This window comes from Cotesia typhae, unplaced genomic scaffold (genome assembly GCF_013202065.1).
Source record: "Cotesia typhae breed Kobodo isofemale line unplaced genomic scaffold, CoteBio_Ctyphae contig_23, whole genome shotgun sequence".
In the NCBI taxonomy this organism is placed as follows: Eukaryota; Metazoa; Arthropoda; class Insecta; order Hymenoptera; family Braconidae; genus Cotesia; species Cotesia typhae.
This window is the reverse complement of record NW_027423729.1, coordinates 2,515,132-2,537,609: the sequence shown is the minus strand read 5'-3', so window position 1 is coordinate 2,537,609 and position 22,478 is coordinate 2,515,132. Positions and strand designations below refer to the sequence as shown.

Genomic DNA, 22,478 nt, shown 5'->3' with positions numbered 1-22,478 from the left:
ATTACAGCACCTACTCGGATTTAACTGGCTCCCCTAACCCGAACATTCCGCGAGACGTCGCCGAGGAAAGCATTAAAAAAACATGGAATTCATAAAAGCCAGTTCGTGTGGTTCCCTCATGAATATGAATCGTGAGGGACACAATTAGCAACGGCACCGGGATACGTTACGCCGTTAATTTCGTTTGCTATAACTATGTAAAAAATGTACAACCCTCGTATCCTACAGCGACAGGACTCTGCTCTTTTTATTTCATTATAATTATAAATCTAATTATTTTTATCATTATCCTAATGATAAAGATGAATGAATATTTTTCAGTATTTCGTCAACTATCCCTTCTTTCATGTTTAACTTCAATCAACTGTAAAAGACTGAGACCTATTTTAAAAATAATTAAATGTCCGTAGAAAAACACAAAAATAATAACACTTTGTTATACCTTGAGCCGTGCGGGTTTCCATCACCAAAAGTCCGATCAGTAGATACAATATCATCTTCGTCAGACACGAGGACCCAACAATTATTGAGGGTTCTATTAGTTCCCCGTTTAATTTTATTTGTAGGTGTTTATTTGACATTCGCACGCACTCTACCACTGTTTTATATTATATATTAATATTTATTTATATTTTTTATAACAACACTAATATTTATTTAATAATATATTTATAAATCACACTACACGTAACAATAACATTAATAAAATAGCCGATGATAAATATTTTTGATTAATAATAATTATCCAGGTTTTATCAGCACCAGGTTTCATTTTTACAAAACTGGTTAAAAACAACCACAACACGTAAATAACACGGATAATAAAAGCACAATTTTAATTTAACTGTCTTATTTTTGTTGGTATTTATTAACATCTTACCCGAAAAATTAAAATTAAATAAAGATTTAAATTTTATTGAAAATAATTCCTATGAATTTATTTTATTAATTTATCTAATTTTTGATAATTAATTTTTAACTATTAAATTAAATAAAATAAAAGATCCACGTGATTAAAAAGAGTCTAATAATTTTAACAGAAACTAGTAGAGATTGCGATTAAATGCAAATTCGGAAGAAAACACAGCACAAAACATTAGAGAAGAGTTTTTACAGGTGAAAGTTTTCGCGCGGATTTCAAAACTCGACGGAGTATAGTTCGTCAGTGAGGTAGGTTGCTCTACTCGGTATGGTACAGCTGAGTTTATACTCAGACGCGTGGGATCACTCGGACGCTGTATCGCGTGAAATGACTCTGCGGGGGTTGTTAAAAAGATAGCGCGTGCGCCCGACGAGGAACTGCGTCAACGAGACTCTTCGGCGCAACCACTGAATCGTCGCCGATCGACGAGCAGGACGATGACGCTCCTCATATCAAGTCTGATGCCAAAGTTATTGTACTACTGATTCACTACACTGACTTCTTACTACTTATTGATAACTACTATTTTTATTTTGCTTTTTATTGAAACGGTATCTGATGCATTAAATATCCACTTTGTATATATATACTTTGTATTTATAGCTTTTATACTTTTTGATTCGTTGGTCAAATCATAAATTTTTTTTATATGTACAGTTTCGCTTCAGGTGATCGAATGGTTTTTTTTTTATTCATTTTAGAAGTTATAAATCTTGGATCGTTAAAAAGGAAAATAATTTTTAATCAAAAAAATGGATAGTAGTTTTTAGTAAAAAATTGTCGTTTTAATTTTTTTATCTAAGATAAAAAAAATCTATTTTTTCAAACTAAATTCAACAATTAATTGTTGGAATTTATTAGCATAATTATCAAGAAAATTTTCCAAATTTTTTAAATTAAAGGAAAGAACGATTTCAAACTCCCTAAATTGTCTGCCCTTTTGTGTTGATTTAATACAACTGTGTCAAATATTTAATATAAAAATTTTCAATAAAAACTTTTTTTGACGCAAAGAGAAAAAATTTGTTACTGTGCAGAAAAGTTACTGTCTCATCAGCCCATTACTAATGAAATATTTCAGTAAATAAGTTAAAAAACAAAAAAACAAATTATTTTTTCATATATTATTTTAGCTTTGATCTCGTTACAGTATTCATTTGACTTCCAAATACTTCAATACCATTTTGAGCTTTACAGAAATATTTCAAAAACATCCATAAACCCATCAATCCTAAGATGACTTGCTCATTAGTTATTCCACATAAGTTTCAAGTTATTGTAGCGAATTAATTGATTTAAAATATTTCAAAATTTTAAATATTTAAAAAACATTTAATTTGAATTTAAACTCTTTAAATTTGAATCTACTCAATTTCATTAACTTTCAACTCAACTGCTAATCGACGACTTCTTTAAAAAAGTATTATTTTTAATGTAAATAGTAAGCCGTGATTTAATTTACAGTAATGAATATTAACATAAAAACAATTGTGAAGTATTATCTTTATGCATTTCATTTTTATACAGACAGGGAATATTATGCATTAAAAACTACAGACGTGTCACAATTCTATGGCATGTATGTCAAAGTGTCGACATCTGGCTGATGCTGCATCTTCACTTCAAAGCTGAGACCCTTTGCATTTCAGAGGGGACGGGTCGAAACACCGTGACACAAGACCTCAACCGCAAAAAAGCACCGTGGAATAAAGGAGAAAAATTTTTTTATATTACAAGTTAACCTCAATGGGATTAATGGAAAAACGGTGTAATACTGTAACTGAGACGGTTGATGGATAATTTTTTAAGTTCAAAGTTCAAAGACTTGTTATTTAATACCGACTTTTTTTTTAAATAAAAAATTCAGCAGGAAAAAAATAATCTCTGTAAATATAACTTTAATGTTTCAAGCAAATGAGCTAATAATCAATGAGTTCTTTTCTTGGTCTTTTCTCTGGGAAAAATTTAATTACAAAGCTAATTTAACTTTAGAATTACATTTATTTATTTGAATCGCAAAGTGTATATTCATAAATTCATAAAATATAAATAAATGTAAAAGCTAATAAAACATTTAATCCAGTTTTTTGCGATGGGTAATTATAGTTTCAAAAATAAAATTTTAGACAAGCAAAAACTGAAATGTGATATTTAATACTTTAACATAAAACTCGATATTAAAATTTTAAAAATAGTAATTAAATTTTTTTCATTACCATATTAATTAAATAAAAATGATTATATGACAAAAACAGAAGCACGGACTTTTATAGACCATATAAAATTGAAAGTTCAATGGAAAAAAAGCTTAATTAAAGGACATATGCAATACTTTTATCCGAGATAATTATCGTTTAAGCTTTTTATATAAATTAAGTAGTCATATTAAGTATTATATTATATGTAAAATACAAATATGTGTATGAATGTAAAATATAGAATGTGAGATGCACAATCAACGCCCACTCGTAAAATATTTGCCCTGCTGTCCCTCATGTCTCGAAATAACAAAGAAGTCATTTAATCGGGCTCATAAAAGTTGACTGGGTATTCTAACGAGTGGACCTATGCTACACTGGAGAAGAAAGACAGCGAACGCTCGTTAACTCCCACGCTTACTTGTCCGCCATATGAATGAGATATTCGAAGGGTGAAGGGGTGTACACTGGAGTAGGAGTATAAAATACAGAGAGAACGAGAGAGTATGGAGTACACTGGGGTTTAAGAGTTAAAAGGGGTTCAAGTAACAGTTGTAGAGGGTGCTAGTTTTGCTGGTGGTGATAGCTATAGTAGTAGTGGTGGTAGCAGCGCATGAGGATGCGAACCAAAAAAAGACAAGAGACAAGAGAGGTGAAGGCGGAGATTCGTGTGCTAACGAGTTGGCGCTGTCTGAAAAATGGGTCACTTGCCGACATGCTATTACCAGATTACCCGTCGTAAGGATGGCATAATGGAGAGCTTCAACATTTTCTGGATACAGGATGTTCGGGGGTTACAAATCACGAGTTACATTTTAAAAGTTTAACTAGACGTACTGTCAAGTCTGCCCAAATAATACTAACTTTAAGCTTTATTATTCACGTATATTTCTACCTCTAGGTACTTGAATTTGTTTGTTTTAGTTTGATTAAAATATTTGGTCTGTTCGGTCTTTTGATGGTTTATCGAACTTGAAAGCGTGTGGAAAAACTAGAAGGTGTGGGAAAGTATTTTATAAATATTACCTGTGGATATTTTTTTCGAAAATACGATACGATTACATGAAAAAAGAATAAAGTATTTTTTTAAAGGATTAAATTTTCTATGAAAAAGTATTCTTACAAATTTTTCTTTCGTTTCATTTTTTTTTTAATTTTTCATTTATTTTGTACCTTAAAAATTTTTCCTAAAATTGAAGTTCAAAAAAATTTGAAAAAATTTCTATTAAAATTTTTCTAGCTTCAATTTCAAAATAACCATAATTGCTAAATTATGTCATATTTTTTTTTAATTGCGCGAGAATATATCACTGAATTCCCTACATAATGCCCGAAAAAATTGAAGTTATGATTAACAATTATCATTGGTAATAAAAGAAAAATATTTAATAATAAATTAATAAAGTAAGATTACAGCAAAGAAGTAATTCTCTGAGAAGTACTATTTGTAAAAAGTGATAATTATAAATTATCAATTTTATTTGCTGTAGTATATAAATATCAATGAAAATTAATAACAATTAATTATCGGATTATATTTATTGCTTCAGCGCGCAACAATTGTTCTGTTGTTATATTTAATAGCAAAGCAATTTACAATTGAAAGATTAAATGACGAAGTATTTAACAAATAATCCAGTGCATTTGCAGAAATTTGAGTAATTGGAGTTAAATTACCAATTGTGTTAGTATGAAAAATTTAATTGATTGGCACAGTATTTGTAACTTTTAATCTGATAAAATAAATATAAAAAATAAAGTGATAATTAATATCACGTAATTTTTTAATTAATCCTCGTTTGATTTCAAGATATATATTTTCAATATAAAATGTTTTTTATAAAAAAATTCAAATGATTAAAACGTACGTTTTAATTGAATCAAAGAGTCTTTTAAAAAAATTTTAATGAAAAATTAATAAAATATATTGCCGCGTGAAAACTTTTAACACGCTTCTGACTTCATGAAGATTAATGAGTAGAGAGACAAAAAAAGTAAAAATTTGTATTAAGATCGTTAACAAATTAAATGATCAATAAATAGTCGTAGTTAATATTTATGAGTTAAAATATATTAAAAATCGTAAATTAAATGGGGGAAAGGGAGTTTGATTATTATAAAAGTATTGAAATGATTTCTTAGATCAAACAAAATTGAATATAAAAGATTGAGTTTAATTGAAATTTTCAGTAAATGAGTATAACTGGGTCTTTAATCTTGGAAACTTAGTCCTTTTCCCTTGAATGTTGCATTTAGTTGAAAGATAAAAAATAAAGGGGATAAAAGAAATGTTGAAAAGAAAAAGCCGGATGAATTTAAATATTATCCCAAGACGAAAAAAAACGAGTCATGAGGAAAGTTTTTTTATGTACTCCGACACGGTTTTATTATACACAAGGATAAGCAGACGTACTGGAGATTTTTATAAACTTATCTACGAGATATACGTGATGTTGCTGTGTACATTTGTGCTTAAAAACGAAGATAAAAATTATGAAAAAAGTAAATAAGTAAGATGAAAATGTGGAGAAAATATGTATTTTTACATTTAACGCCGTGGCTAAAATCGTGATCCTATGAAGATAAGAAGTTTTCTATGAGTTTAAACTTTTGCCAGTTAAACTTAAACTTGTTCACTGCATATGAAATCTAGTTACTTATATTCATAAAGTACTTTTACACCAGAGTTATGTAATAATTCTGACGTCTAGGTTCTAATGAATTTTTGGGTGGAGAATAAACATCTGTCCATGCATATTCAACATTTCATCCTGAATTTGTTTTCCTATTACCCATTATTAACATACCAATATCTAGAAGCATTTTTTAACGAAACTTGTTGGTATAATTATTAAGAAAAACGAAAAAACATTATTTAAAATTCACATTAAATTGTGATGAGGGTAGAATAACGATTACCAGTACGGTGGAAAACATCAAAAACTACTCAAAGTAAAATTATTTTACAGAGCAGTTATGAAAATTTTGTTAAAAAATTAAAATCAATAATATTCTTCCCAATCAAGTCATTAAATAAAAATTTATAAAATCAAAATTATATTATTCACTCACCGATAGTTGACTTGGAGAAATATCTTACGACGATAATGTATCTGGCGCCAGTAAGTGCCTGTAGTACCTCGAGATCCATCGTTGTTGGGTTTACCACCTGCAAAATTCCGAAACCTTTTCAGAATCTTTTTGAGGAGTAGTAGACATAACTCTAACGAAGTCACGGCAGTCAATCAAGGTCTCTCCTTCCCTGTAATTTTTTTTTTTAATTAATCTTTACAATTTTTAATGAATTTAGTAAAACTATTAAAAAATTATTTCTATGAATTAACTTGATTCAAGAAAAAAAAATTATTCAATACAATAATCTTGGTTCATAATTTTTTTTTATTATTATTTTTTTTTTTTTTTTTACGATATTCTCCGAGCTCATAAATTTATTCAGTAATAATATCCTTAATCAGTAGCTTACCATGAGACCAATCTAGATGTCATTTTTTAAAATCACTAAACTCACTATCAAATGTTCAAACTCTGAATTAAAAATATTAATTTAGCACTACATCAATCAAGAATAAGTTGACTTTCCGTTCGTTTTAATTTAAACTCTTGATTTCCACGATACGAAAATGAGTTAAATAAAAAAAGGTTAAATGTTGTTAAAAAAAAAAAAAAAAAAATTTATTAATAAATCAACCGTCGCGAAAATCGGAGAATTTAAAAACACTATTTCAATAAAAATAACCGGCCGTCAATGTTAACTACGCCGCATCCGGAAAACGCGTCATGAATAATTTTAGAAAATCGCGGATTACATTTTTTTTTCTATTCACGTTAATAATTTCTTTTAATAGAAGAAATCTCCTTAGTAATTATTTACTTAAATTCTTTTTTTTTGCTGAACAATTAAGTATTGAGTAAATGAACGTCTATTGTTTGTTGTATTCATGTCCTTTACTTCCTATGGCGTGACTTGCTGTTTGCCTCTTTGTTGAATACACAAGCTTCTATTCTACTGCGCAGTATCTCACTGCGCGTCGGTCAGGCGATGAAAAGTCTACAACCAATAGGAATTCAGCATTTTTAAATTCAACCAATAGGAAACCGAGTATTCGTAACGGCTTTTCTGACTTTACTTTTAGTATATATGTTGTCCGTTAGATAGCAACGCTTGCTTAGTCAATTTTTTGCGCGCGAAATTTAAAAATTTTTCAAATGGAGGCTAATTCAATTAAAATAAAAATTATTGTATCTTACAAAATAATTATTGAATTATAAATTGATACAAAACAACTGCTGGAAATATTTTTTTTTATCGAAATTTATTAATATTCTTAAGAATTAATAGTATAAATAATAATTTTTTAGATATTCTGATTAAGATATTGTAAGCTGTGACAAACCTGAAAAATACTAACTTTATATTATTTTTCGACAAACATTTATAATTATGGGATTATTCCTCAATTTATAATTAAGATACAATATAAATTTTTTATATATTTCTAAAAATATATTCTCATTCACATTTTACTTTGTTATTTTTTATTAAAAAATTATGAATTTTCTGAACTTAAATAAAAAAAATCTACGAAGACTTTTATTGATAATTATGGAGCAGATTCATTTGATTTAGTCAACTGTCGAGCTAGCGAACCACACTAGCAAGCTCTAATGGAGTCTTACGTTCTTTATTTGTTACTTCTAAGCTCGCACCATGAGCCACCAGAAGTTTAGCTTCCTGTTGACGATCTTCTTCACAAGCTAAATGTAGTGCAGTGTTACCATAAATGTCCTGTGCATCTGCAATAATAAATGATCATTAAATATTACTGTATTATTTATAAATTAATGTTAAAAAATTGTTACTTGATTTGAATCACTTTAAAAAATTTACTTTAAAATTTAAATTCTAAAAAATGAATAATTACCGATATTAAGACCTTCCTGAGCCAACAAAAATTTCAAAACTTCAACATTTCCTTTGGAAGCAGCTCGATGAAGAGGAGTAGCACCGCGTTTGTCAGCGATATTAATATCAGCTGAATTTTCAACAAGCTTTATACAAATACTCTGCCAATTTTTACTTGAAGCATACTGTAATGCTGAATGCCCTTCTGTTGTTTGAGCATTTACTTTTGCACCTTCTGTTATCAACGTATTGACTACTTTTTCACGCCCAGCTGATGATGCAAGTATCAGAGGTGTTGTATTGGTCTGTCAAATAAAATACGTACTGATTAATTAATTTTTAAATAAATTTAAACTTCAAAATTAAAATTAAAAGTCGGTATTAATTTTTTCAATAAAGAAAATTAATAAAAATTACAAGTAAAAATTTTTAGAAGTATTTTTTTACTGTAATTGATTTGTTATTTAAATTTTTTAAATTGACAGCTGACGGCTAACTTCAGTATTATTAAAAATGATGCAATTTCAATTAATAAAATAAAAATTAAATTTTAATTCATCAATTTAAATTTATAAATTCATTTTGCAATGTCATGCCGGCTAAATGGAATTTTTAGGTTAAAGAGGTAAAGTTACATCGTCCTGAGGATCAACTGGTGAGCCGATGGATAACAAATGCTTCACTAGGTCATTGTGTCCTCCAAGTGCAGCCCAATGAATCAACATCCGTTCACTCTGTAAATAATTATGTCAGTGTTAAAATTTATAATAAAAAAAAAAAAAAAAAAAAAAAAAAATAAAGAATGAAAATAACTTTTTTTTACCAGAAAAAGTTTTAATTTCTTACACTGTCAGTTTTAGTTTTTAGCTTGTCATCTTGATCCAGCAGATTTTTCACAGCAGTGAATTTACCTTTATAGGCCATGTCAAACACATTTTCTTCTTGTAACATTTTTACTTTGCGCTTCTTACGTCTAATTATTTTCACAATAAACAGATGACGGTGTAAATAAACAAGAATGATAATTGCAAGTACGTACTACAGGAAAGTAAGATCAACGTACGCATGCGTTGAGTGATTTCTTACATAAAAAAAAAAAATATTAACAATTCAGAAATTTATTGCATAAGAAGAAATGATTTTTTAAAATCTTTAATCGTAATTAATTTTTATAACCTTGTTTCCAAATTTATCAAGTGATTAGATAAGAATCCAAAAAAAATTGTAGGTTATTAATTGTTTTAAAACTGAAACTAGCGGATACGTGATTTTGATGATTTTTTATGATAAATATGAATTTTTTAGTTTATTAATAAGAAGAAAAATTAAGTAATTTTTAAAATTTTCTACACATGAAACTTTTTTTTAAATAATTTTTCAATAAAATAAATTATTCAAATTTTTAAATGATGACTAATTTAATTTTCATAAAAATTAATTATCTAAAAATGATATAAATGAATTAATATTAAAAAAGTAAAATATAATTAATTGTCTTCATATTTTCTACTTCTATTTCCAACTTCCATCTATTGTTAACAACCCAAACTATACTCCCATGAAAAACATCACAATATACATAAAAAGTATTACTGACTTAAGTACAAAACATAACACATTTTTTAATCAATTTTTATCAAGTCGTGTATAAGTAAATAAAGTAAATGAATTTAAACAAATTTATAAAAATAAAAATCACTAAATAGTTAACTAACACAAACCTGTTTTATTTTTCAGTGCCAACATTCACAAGCTCCCGTAAAACGCACAGTAAGTAAACAAGTGATTGTAGGTTAGGGTTTGCTGAAAGTAAACAAAAAATTTCTACAATGAGAAGATCAGAGAGGTTAGCTGATAAAAAAGCGACTAATCAAACCGGAGGGAATGTTTACCAAATGCCTACGCAGGGATTTGTGAGAAAAAGTGCTCCAGCTAAAAAACGAGCTGCGGGACAGAATAAAATCTCTGGAGAAAGCAACAAAGTATCACAGCCTTCTGTTTATAGGTCCAGAGAAGCGTCGGCTATCAGACGTGCTGAGAAACCATCAACGTTCTGTAACATAGCACCAAGAAGTGTCAATGTACCTCACTACCAGATGTATCCAGTTGCGCCAAGCCATTACCCGGGAATGGTGATGACGCAAAGTAGTGATCCAGTTCATCCGGATGTCAAGTTAAAAAATCAGCCATTTTATCCAGAACTTGGTGAGTTAGTAAAGCCAACGAGTCTTAGGGCTGTTTCAACGCAGTACCCGACTCTGGAGAACAATTTTATGTTTTATTTATCTCCAAAGCAAGCGGACACCATTGCTATCTCTCGGTACCGTCAGCCAGGGAGCAACAAGGTAGATCACTATGTTCAAGTAATTCTGCGCTTTTGCTTACACGAAACTTCGCAGGAGCAAAACGATTACATTCCACCAGATGTCAAGATCAAGGTAAATGGAACTAATCTCAGCGTGCCCCAGGCTAAATATGTTAGCAAGGACAAACCCAAAGAAGGACCCATGAAGCCGATAGACATCACGGAGCTGATGAAATTGTCACCCACTGTCGGGAACTGGATTACAATCGGTTGTCCCTACGACTTTGGAAGGAAGTACGTCGTTGGTGTCTACCTGGTGAGAAAGTTAGCCCACTACGACTTGATACAGCAGCTGAAGGCCAAAGGCGTCAGACACCCTGATTACTCCAGAGCGATGATAAAAGAAAAATTGCTCGAAGATGCTGATTCGGAAATCGCAACGACTTCTTTGCGTGTATCGCTCAATTGTCCTCTGGGTAAAATGAGGATGAGCATTCCCTGTCGGGCGTCAACTTGCGCGCACTTGCAGTGCTTCGATGTGGGGCTTTACTTACAAATGAACGACTGCAGGCCCAGGTGGGTCTGTCCAGTTTGCAATGGACCTGCTGCGTATGATTGTCTGGTTATTGATGGATATTTTCAGCAAGTTTTGGCCTCGGAAAAATTGCTCGCCAATGTAACTGAGATCCAGCTGCTGCCTGATGGCTCCTGGGAAAATTTGCTGCCCAAGAAGGAACGTGACAAGGTCAAGAGCTTGGAAGATGGCGGTTTGTCTGATGGCCAGCCGAATTCTTTCGTCGTTCTTGATGCGACTCTGGTTCAGGACGAAAAGAAATCTGATAAGAATCTTTCAGTCGTTGATTTAGTTTCCAGTGATGAAGAGGACTGTAGAGTTCCTGATGAATCTTCGGGTGCTATAAGTTGTAAAATTAGAAAAATTAGTTCAAGTGAAGTCAGCGAGGAAAAGTCTGGGAGTGTTATTGTTATTGATCTGGACTGAAAAATTTTTTGGTTTAAGTATTTATTGAGAAATAATTATATATATATATATATATATATATATATATATATATATATATTTTTTTTTTTTTTTTTTTTTATTAATATTAATTCAAAATGTGTGCTGATTGGATAAAAAGGGGATTGTGTATTTTTGACTGAGATCCATTAGTATCTAATTTTTTTATTTAATTTAATTTACTTAATCAAATGACAATGTAAATGATATTTTTACGAGTTTTATTGTCAATAGAATTTTTTTTTTTAAGTTATTCAATTATTTTAGGGGAGTATGTCACAGAGTTGAGTAATCTGGAGTAAAGATGTGTTACTGCCTTTATTTTTATCTTATTAATTAGATGATCATCTAATCAACTCAAGAGTTTTCGAAAAATTGAATCAGAAAACGAAAAATAGAATATCATTATTAGGCAGTAAAATATTATAATTATATTTAGATTAATAATATTTGAAATATTTATTGTCATTTAGATATTAAAAATAAAGAATGTTAATTTTTTATTGTTGGTATAATTTAAGATACTTAAAAAATTTAATAATTTTTCATGTTGTTAGGTATAACATTATTGTAATTTTACAAGCCCATAAAATGATATTTAAATGAATTTAATCATTGAAATTTAAAAATACTTTTACAGTTAATTTTTTTTTGGTATGTTATTAAGAAATATAATAGTTACTTGTTTTAAAAACTAGGGTTTAAAGTGTTCCAAATATGTGTTAGTTTTGATACAGATATTATTAATATTTTTTTTTTTTCTATAATATGATAATTTAATATATTTTTATAAGAATAATGATAAAAAATTAAACAATTATTTTTATAACTAAAAAAATAATTAGCAAATTAGATCACACCCAGATTTAATATAAATTTTGTAGAATTTAAGTATAATGTTATTTTTTTTTTTAAATATTTGTTTGATCAATTAATTTTACTCGAACTTTCAAATAAATTGAATGTTTAAAAAATTGAAAATGTTTTAATCTAATAAAATAATTAATTAATTAAAAATAAATAAAGTAAAATAAAATGTTAAAATTTTTTGATTGTAATTAATTAAAAAAAAATGTTTATAAAATTTTTTTATCACAAAAAATTTGTTTAACAGAAATAAAAAAAAAAAGTGATCATTGAAAATAATATAATTAAATTTTTGTACGTCTGTTCTATAATCTTTTGAACTTTTACACAAGCAAAGCTATCACGTCACGTCCGACACACGTTGAATGTACGATTATGTAAATATTCCTTTGAAATTCATTCTATCGAAATCTGGGATATTCTAATATAATACGAATAAAATCTCGAGTCAGTCGATAGCGCAAGAAGTAGTAGTCGTAGTTGTATAAGAAGTAGATGTAGCTAGGAATATGTATTCCTACACATATATATATATATATATATATATATATATATATATATATATATATATATATATATATATAACGGCTATCGTTGAAAAATTCGACACGCCGACTAGCATCAGCTATGAACTACTGACTCTACCAACTTATTTTCATCTATGAATGCTGATTTTTATCTGATAACTATGAGCATCACGTAAAGATAAAAAAGATTAATTCATATTAAAATACTGGGTTATTTTCAAATAAAATTACCTTCTTCTTCGGATAAATCACGTCAAACAAAATTATCCAATTACAATTCTACTTCTGTATGATACATGCAGTACCATAAAAACATTTTTAACTTTTAAAAAAGCCATTCGGCAGACAAAATAAAAGTTAATTTTTTAAAGTTACAAAAAACTTACAGGAGCAGTAAAAAGCAAATTTTTTTTATCAAATAGACCTGAATTAAAATTAAAGCTTATTTCTTCACTTTTCAGACGCAATTTATAGAAATTCAATAAATTATTCCATTAAAAAATTATTTTTAAAAAAATTTACAAAAATGTATTTTTTTTTTTTTCAAATTTTTTAATTACTAAAATTTCTAAAATAATTAATTGATTTTGCTTTTCTTTTACTTTGACCTCGAAAATCGTCTAAAGAATAATTTGAATTTTTGCTTTAAATTCAAAATAAAAATTAATAATTAATGGTGTAAAATTTTTTTTAAAATTGTTCAGTATTTAATTTTCTAAAAAAAATATCTCTTATGATTTTTTCTTAAGATTAATAAGAAAGCTATAATTTCAAAATATTTTTGTAATAAGCAAAAATTCAAATCATTTATTATAAATCTTAATTTTAAAAATATTAGCTGCATAAAAAAATCACAAGAGACATTTTTTCATAAAAAATTAAATTTCTTACAGCTTTTGTTTTATAACTCTTTTTGTCGGAGCAATATTTCCGCTTTGAGATCTAACATTTATACGATTATTTTTTTATATAGAAAATTTTTGAACCGTAAGAAATTTCTAAATAGAAAAATAGCAAAATTTTTCGAAAGTTCCACCATGAGAACAAATAAAATAGATAGATTTCTATGAAGTCTACTAAAAGCCAATTGAGCTTTTTATTTTCATTGCAAGGTGTGTATAGTTGTGGATAGTTTTTTAATACTACAATTCAGAAAAATGAATTTATGCGTATAAAGGAACAATGCGATTTTTCAATAAGCTTTTGACGTACGTTTTATTATTTTTTATTGTTATACCATTGTTGTCGATTCGTCATAAATTCCGTTAGAATTAATAACTCAATCAAATGACTTTTTATAGAAGTTTGTTTTATTTAACACTACTTTGTTGGCCGTACGTGATTTTTTTTTTTTTATAGAAAAAAAAATTTTACAAATTTATTAATTTATTTGTGTAAAAATAAAACGCTATTTCTTCAACTGCGTATCAATGGCTCCTAAAAAAAAAAAAAAGTAAAAATATTTCACCTGTATTAATTTTGTAGCCTGACAAAAGATTTAAATCTCTTCGAATTATTAAACTCAAACTATCCTTCCACTATTCTAAGACATAAAATGACATTTAAACTTTTCGCCTGAATTATTAACTTTTCATCGGTTTATCTCGAAAACTCAGTACCTAAAACTTAAATGTAAGCATTAACTATTAATATTTCAATTTTAATTTTCATTTAAATCCCGCCTATTAATTTTAAAATAATTACTATTAGCAAAAAAATTAATAAACAAAAACATTTTAATATTTTTTTATCACATCGCCACTTGAATAATTATTGCGAAAAACATTTATCGTTCGTTTGTTATTTTATTCTCTCTAATGGATGAATTTAAATAATAATAATTGTATTTCAATGACTCGAATTACTGTGGATTGTTGCGATATTAAATTTCGCTATGAAATAAAATACAAATTACAGGTATTGAATTTTTGTAATTAAAGTTTCATTTCAAAAAGACTAAAATTGTAATCATTTACTGTGAATAAATAAAACGTTTAACAATATCGGTAAAAGTTTAAGCCAAAGTTTCCGAAAATTGATTTATGCGTGATTTCATCGGTTATAAATTGAATTTGTCTGGCTTTTATAGTTTTGTAACTTGCTTTGCTAAATTGAAGTTGTACATTCATATATATATTCTCCAGCAATTTAATATATTTATTTATTCACGTATCCAGTCTCGACTTTTCTTATATTTGACCAACAAAACAGTTTACTTCCACGTGAACCGCTATCTAAAAATTTTATAAACTTTTCCGATGATTACCGTCGTTTTTATATTACAATCCACTTTTCCGACATTTGGAAAACGCTAAACTGGCCTCAATTGAAAAATCAAACACTTTCGACGTCTACCACAGTGTTTGTAGTCGAGAAAACGTGACCAGAGGATTTTAGTAATTTCTTAGCTCGGTATCTCGTATGCCATGTGCAGAATTTTTTGAAATAAGTCGATTTCACATCAATTTAACTGTTAGATTTTTTATTATGACGCAACTGTAATAATCTGTGACCACAAATTTAGTAAAAGAAATTTTTTCATTAAAATATTATCACTTAATAATTTATAAAAATGTTTATTTATGATTCATTTCTTTGTATTAGAATGTTAATTAGCCTACTTCTCGAACAATAAATATTTCATAATTACCGCTAAGTATAAAAGTTTGCTAAGTACGTCTAGATATATCTGATGCCTGTAAATATAGTTGGTTCTCAGTGCAGAGAAACTAAACAGCTTAAAACTTTTCTCCAGTGACACCAACATATTATTCTCTAGGAAAGCTTAAATAATAAAATATTTACTTAGTTTTATCTTTAACTAACTATTAATTTTTATTCCCTTTATCTAATTCTTCATTCGTCAAAAAAGATATTTTTTTCTACCCAGTTTTTGAAGTTTATTTCTTAAGAAGTGATTTTATGTAATTGCTTGCGATTTAAAAATTCTGTAAAGAGTAAAATCAATTCGAAAACTTCCAATCAACAATTAAGTTAAATTTATTTAAACTCAGAAAAAGTTTTTAGTTCAAGAATTTTTTTTCTTAAATCCCAAGGATAAAGGACTTTAAAATGATTTTCTTGCTTCAAAAAAATTTTTTTTTAAACAAATTGACTTGTTTTTGTATATATAAATTTATTAGTGTGTATGGAAATTTCCAAAAATTTTTTTTTGTTCTAAAATGATCTCAAAATTAGATCAAAAAATGCCAAATTACAGAGCCTGTCAAAATTTCAACTCTTAATATTGATATTTAGATTTAATTTTTATTTTCGGTTTAAATAACATGAGAAAAAATATTTTATAACTTTGAAATTTTATATTTTATCTTACAAATAATTTTCCGGCTAGTACAAAAAATATTGTTGAAGAAAATGAAACGTTTTCCATGTTTAAGCGCTCAAAATTTCACTCATTTAGTGTATTTATTTAGATATGTCCTAAATTGTCGGTTTTTTAAATAAATTTTGTATTTTTGAATGAAATTATTTTAATTAGAGTTCCGGAATATTTTTTTATGATTATAATCCCTTTAATTGCTGATTCTGGAACCAACAGACATTTAAAAATTTTTTGATTTTTGTAATAATCAGATGATTAAAAAAAATTGCGCCTGTAAAAAATTAAAAATAATTATAGGTAGAAATTTTCAAAAATATTTTTTCCATTATAATGAATTTTTTATTTTTATTAAATTAAAAAAAAAATCAAGGAAAAATAAAAATAAGCAAGTAGTAGTGTCACCTTACAAATCCAAAAATTGCGTAACAATATTATCATTGAAACCGAAATAAATATATTTGAGTAACATAAATAAAAAAAAAATTAAACACAATGAGTTATACTCGTCGGATATAGATTTCTTGTTCTATATTGGTTGAGTAAAAAAAATGTCGTAAAAATAACAATAATTCCATTTGCCATCGGTAGAGTCAACAAAGGAATCGTCGAGGGAGTAAAAAGAGTCGCGCGGAGTTGAGTAGAGTTGAGTTACTCTTGTATTGTGTGTGTATTTATACATACATGTATATAAAAGTACCGAGAGTTGAATCTGGTATATATATATATATATATATATATATATATATATATATATATATATATATATATATATATATATATATATATATATAGTAATAGCGAGGTTAAAGGTGGGTGACGGACAGAACGTGTGTGATGTGTATAAGAAACGAGTGAGGATGAAGAAACTTTATAAAATTCGCCATACTCTCACGTTATAGACGTTTATATCTAGCAAACTCGAATAGAACCCCTTCCGAATCTCAACAGCTCCAACCCTCAACCCTCATTCCCCTTCTCAAACTCCCATCCTCGCTCTCTTACTGTTTTCACATCTCTCACATCATCCCATACCAAACCAAACCATTTTACTTTTATTTTCGTCGACTGATGAGTTTGCAGCTTCGTAAACAAATTTCGTACTGCGCTGCTGACCACTTATTGAAGCTCGAGATTTAACGTGTGTCAACATTTTCATAAAATATATAAATTTTAACTTTTTATTCTTTTTGTTTTATTTTGAATTCACTTCTCCGTATAAATATAATAATATCCGATTTATATTTTATATTTTTATAGCAGATGGAAAATTTTTCCTTTCAACTTTAATGGAAAATTAAGAGGATTAACGCATTTACTTCTGTTTTTTATTTTTTTTTTATTCTCTTTATGTTTCTAATGGTATCCGATAGGATTAATTTTTCTTTAAAGCTCACTGAGGTTAATTTATTTTTTTTTTTTAGTCAGTAGGTGGAAATTTAACGTTATTCATAATTTATTAAGCCGTCTTTTGTAAAAAATTTTTAAAAATTTAATAAATTTCATTGAAAAGTTGCTCAATTTCACTTGAAAGTATTTCTTTTTCAATGTTGTAATGAAAAATTATTGTAAAAAAATAAAAAAAAATTTTTTTCATGTTCAAATTATTTTTTTTGATAATAATTTAATTTTTTAAAACAAAAATATTCATTTTTTATGCAGAAATTTTTTGTAAAACTTAAAAAATTAAAAACAAACCAATTTGATGAATTTTCCCAATTTTTTTTTTTTTTTAATTTGATAAAATCTCGAAATTCACTTCAAAAGTTGCAAAAAAAAATGTCATCTGTCCAACTAGTCTTCATAAATCACAACAAGCAACAAATCTAATAAAACAATAACAAACGTCAATAAATTAACCCTTATCATTCTTGGAACACACGATAAATCATTGAACTAAAAACACAACTCTGTTCTTGACCAATTATATGTTGGGTAAAGTACATAATTGATCGTTGAATTCCGACAGTAATATTGTGTCTCAATTAAATGGGCAGCGTACATCATGTATGTTTGATGACAAAAGCAAATGCTAGGAAATTTCAACTAAACACGAGACGCCGGGGCTGCAATTAACGTCTGCTTGAGACGTATTATGTCATAAGCAAACTAGTACATTTGTAATTAATTGTTAACTGATGTACAAGTGTACCTGAGTGTACTTGAAGTTCTATTCCATAGATTGTTACGGTAAATTTGATCTCAACTAACTGTCCTAATGTTAAACAAGTTTGCGCAATTGTTCCCGTGAAAGCTACTGACTCCGGAAATTTTAAAATAACTGGGTGACTATTTTTAAAAAGCCAAAATAAAATTTATTTTTTTTTTAATGATAAAATTCAGATTTTTTTGCAAAATTATAAATTTAAGAAATTTATTAAAATATAAAATTATTTTGGATACATTTAAATTAATCAAATAAAATTATAATAAATGTAATCCAATATCAATTAAATAATCATTTACTTGAGTTATATTAATTACCCAAAAACTTATAAATACTTTTTATTGACAGTCTAGACGTCAGAGGGTCGTTTAGTATTGATGAAATTTAAAGCGAAGTGGATGTTACAGTAATATTGTTCGATTACAGTGTGTCCCATTAATAAACTAATTTATATATACTTTCATCAGTTCAATTGTCCAATTTAATTCTATTTTCATTTTATCGCTGAGGTAAAATAATTCAATTTTGGCTCCGACTGAATCTTGACTATTTAAACTTGTTAAGTTTTAATTTTACTTCAGAAAAAAGTTTCTTAAAATTTATGAAATAATGCAATTAATTCTGAACAATGTCTGGGTAATTTTAGATAAAAAATTTAATTTAGTACTAAATTTGATTTCATCGTAAATACTAAAAATCTAAATTATGACATATTTTCAAATGATTTTATGTCACTGGTTATCAAATTAATGTATAAAAATATATATATATATATATTTTTAATGAAAATTCTTTATTTATAGGTACAAGATATATTGCACACAGTACACATATTTACATGCAGTCGAAAAATAAACCTGATCTATATTTGTGATCTTAGCTTTACAAAACAAATTAACGTAATACAGATATGTTCTCTGGCTATTTTTTACATTATTTAGTTTACAATGCTCATCAAACATTATATTTATTACATTTATATTGATATTTTTATAATTATTATTTTTAAATTTTATATAAATTTTAACATTAAAAATCTTTTTTAATATTTTTCCGAATAAAATAAATTAACGATCAAATTAAAAATCAATTAACAACTAAAATTTAAAAAAGTATTTTTCAACATTAATATTCTCGATAAATTAAAACCTAAAAGTTATATTTAAACTAATTATATTTTTACATAATATACAGTCATTATCAAAGATTATTAAAATAGTGGATTGCTTTTTATAATATAAATAAATAAAAATTACAATACAATAGAAAATGATAAATCCACAGATTAAAAATCTTCGATAACAATTATAAAATTTAACATACATATTAAAATAACTATCACATTTGTAGTGACTTTACACTTTACATGTGCATATGATGCATTTAAAGTTTATGTTATGATTATAAAAATTATTTATACATAGCTTTATACAAATTTAATAAGGTAGTAACAACAATCAATATTCAAACAATAATAATAGATGTTATTGTTTATTAGATTCGTCACGTTCTTGGATGACTTGTTCGTAGTGTCCGCTCCGATTTAGGCAATCTCTTACCGCTTGGAGGATGAGACCTATCCGTCTGTCAAGTGCACTCAGGTGAGGCTCCCACAGGATAGGCGCCACAGGATCCTTCGCCATGCTCTGACGCATCGCCGCGCTTAGACGTTGCGGGCTGTTGTGGTATCTGCAAATACAGCATTACAAGACAGGTGAGTTGATGACAAAACTATGTCTGTATAAATCTTCATGCTTCAACGGAAGTAATGTCCCTAATTAATTGATACTGTATTAATCCGAAATTCGATTTATTGTGAAGTATTGACATTTTTTAAAATATAAGCTCATCCCGACATTACACTCATCAAGACCTTTCATTTGAGTACCCACATCAATTTTTTATATATTTATATATATTATATATATGTAAATATGAAAAATGTATGAAAATGCATGTGGGTACTCAAATGAAAGCTCTTGATGAGTGTAACATCTAGATGAGCTTATATTTTTAAAAACGTTAAAAATTAACACAGTACAGTATAATTTAACAAAAGTCATTATTTAATAAAGTATAGTTTCATTTATTTATAATTCACATAGTGACTGCAAGTATTTTTTTGCTAAAAAAAAATTTATATTATTAAAAATAAATTCAGTAACTCTGCACTAAAAAAATTATGGCCTTCACAATAATTTCGATTGATTCTATTACAGCCGCTGGAGTTTCATTACTGTAATTTAAAAAATAATTGAAGCTGAGTATTAATTTACGTAAGTTAATTAATTTTAATGGAATATAGTTACTGTTGGTTTAATATAAATTTTTAAGTAAAGAAGAAATTTATAATTAATGTTAAATTTTTTTAGTAATTTTTACAAAACTTTTTTCTGTACATTTAACATTATTATTATTATTCTTGATTTAAAATTTTAAAAATTATTATAATTATTCATAGTAAAAAAAATATTTAACTACTTGTAAGAAAGAGTTAGATAAAAAAAATGAAAAATAATGAATAAAAGTATCTACTAAAATCAACCTAGTTGTATGGATGTATATATAGATATATTTATCGTTAAATTGACATTTGAAGAGACTGAAGACTCTATTATATAGTAGAGAGACAGGTTCGGCTACTCTCACCTCAGGCGGGCTACTGAAGCACGAGAAAACTCGGATCTACACTTATGCGGGTGGAATACCAAGAGCAGCACTATATGTATATAATAGTAGTACACCTAAAAGTACCAAGAGCAAGAGCAAGACCATGAACAGGGAAGAAGGAGTATAAGTAAAGGTAAAGCCTGGTATGCTACGGATCGCGTTCACTTAAATTTACTCTATCCTTCCCAAGTACATTGAGTCCTCGGCACAGCAAACCCCAGGCACCAAGTAACTCTCTCTCTCTCTCTCTCTCTCTCTCTCTCTCTCTCTCTCTCTTTCTCTTATTCTCGTTTGGTTGCTCTTTTACGACTTAGCTTTTACTCTATCCCAAAGCAAGCCAATTGCAAACGCGAAAACGGTCCATTATCGATGCCATGACACCTGGTCTGTTGCCCTCCGCAAGGACTCTTGAGAGTGGTTTTAACGGTTGACTTACTAATGTAAGTCAAAGGCTATATTTTTCGAATAAAGAATTCCAGACTTAATGAAACCTACTTGCTGCCTTTTTATCGAGCTCCCTACCCTATTTTAGACAGTAAAAAAATCTAAGTTTTAAATTTGTAGACTTTTTTGTAAGAAATAAATTACATTGATCTTTATAGTTATCTACACACATAAAAAAAAAAAAATAATCTCAATTTTGAAAAATTTATCTTAAACAATTATCTTAAATCAAGCGAAAAAATTCTTAATTCTAGATAATCAAATTTTTTTTTTGTTTTAAATTTTTTTCCACTTGAATAAAGTTAATTTTGTTATCAATGCAAGCTAAATAATTTAATTTTTAATCATAATATCTAAATCCAGAAAAAATGTTAATAAATAAATTGAATAGAATTTTAAAAATAAAAATAACTGTATCGTCTACCGTTCATTGATTTAATTGTTCTACATTAGATATTAAATATAATCAGAGTAATTATGTAAAATTGATATTTTCTATCAATAGAATTTTTAAATTGATTTATACAAAATCAATTTAAAATTCAACAAAAAATTTTTTTTTTATTTTATTACTAATTTTTTTGAAAATTAATTCCTAAAGTGAAGAAGACTATGAATTCAAATTAATCGAACATAACTACTATAATTTGGGCACGTTGGTTTATATTTTTTCTTTTATTCTTTGAAAAAAAAGCAATAGTTATCTATTAACCACGAAGTAGAGAGGTTCTGGTAGTTAACCCACAATTTTAATTAAATAATCCTGTTTTTACGGAGGATTATTTAAAAATTAAAAAGTAAAAATAGAGATAATAAAATTAATTGTTTCGTTTAAGCTTCGAGAAAATAATGAGAGTGAAGAAGCTTTGATGCGGCGCAAGATTTAACTAGACTATAAAAAAAGTAAATGACCCGCCGGGCAAACTTAATAATTGTGGCTTAGAGTTTCTGCTGAAGATTCTGCTACTGAAGTGTTGACACCTGGGTAATGGTTTATAGCTCTGGTTTAATATACTCTGTTAATATTCTTACACTCTGATATTTATTTATATTTTATTTTATTTTATTTTATCATCCATCTATATTTTTATCCTTT

General features: G+C 27.4%; 3 protein-coding genes and 1 pseudogene across 5 annotated transcripts in view; 1 reads left to right on the top strand and 3 right to left on the bottom strand.

The window, feature by feature from the left end:
• The window catches only part of Dpr1 (defective proboscis extension response 1), a 155,343-nt gene extending 148,304 nt beyond the window's left edge, over positions 1-7,039 (bottom strand). For 2 of the 3 annotated variants that reach the window (XR_012478762.1, XM_074238963.1), the window contains exon 1: positions 443-753. Coding sequence is in view for 2 of the 3 variants with exons in the window: in XM_074238963.1 (XP_074095064.1) it covers positions 443-581 (139 nt within the window). In the remaining variant the exon portion in view is untranslated. Of the gene's footprint in view, positions 1-442; positions 754-6,192; positions 6,383-6,604 lie in introns of those variants that run through there. The other variant, XM_074238965.1, reaches the window with a different exon arrangement.
• A 464-nt stretch (positions 7,040-7,503) lies between these two features.
• On the bottom strand, positions 7,504-9,113 carry LOC141524870 (uncharacterized). Its single transcript, XM_074239006.1, has 4 exons — positions 8,891-9,113; positions 8,680-8,778; positions 8,064-8,349; positions 7,504-7,935 (listed from the first exon to the last, which is right to left on the bottom strand). The coding sequence occupies exons 1-4, from the start codon at positions 8,993-8,995 to the stop codon at positions 7,781-7,783; spliced, it is 645 nt and encodes a 214-aa protein (XP_074095107.1). The 5' UTR covers positions 8,996-9,113; the 3' UTR covers positions 7,504-7,780.
• A 393-nt stretch (positions 9,114-9,506) lies between these two features.
• On the top strand, positions 9,507-11,996 carry LOC141524869 (E3 SUMO-protein ligase PIAS3 pseudogene; annotated as a pseudogene).
• Positions 11,997-19,030: 7,034 nt separating this feature from the next.
• Positions 19,031-22,478, bottom strand: part of LOC141524807 (extracellular serine/threonine protein CG31145) — a 47,887-nt gene continuing 44,439 nt past the window's right edge. The window contains exon 7 of the mRNA XM_074238892.1: positions 19,031-19,957. Coding sequence (XP_074094993.1) covers positions 19,753-19,957 — 205 coding nt within the window. The 3' untranslated portion in view covers positions 19,031-19,752. The remainder of the gene's footprint in view (positions 19,958-22,478) is intronic.

Bases quoted from the DNA above. Each gene is read 5' to 3' on its own strand.
- LOC141524870 (XM_074239006.1), bottom strand. From the start codon at position 8,995: ATGTTACAAGAAGAAAATGTGTTTGACATGGCCTATAAAGGTAAATTC. The intron at 8,350-8,679 runs GTAACTTTACCT...TTTATTTGACAG, and splicing joins CAGTTGATCCTCAGGACGAT to ACCAATACAACACCTCTGAT. The intron at 7,936-8,063 runs GTAATTATTCAT...TTATTATTGCAG, and splicing joins TCAGGAAGGTCTTAATATCG to ATGCACAGGACATTTATGGT.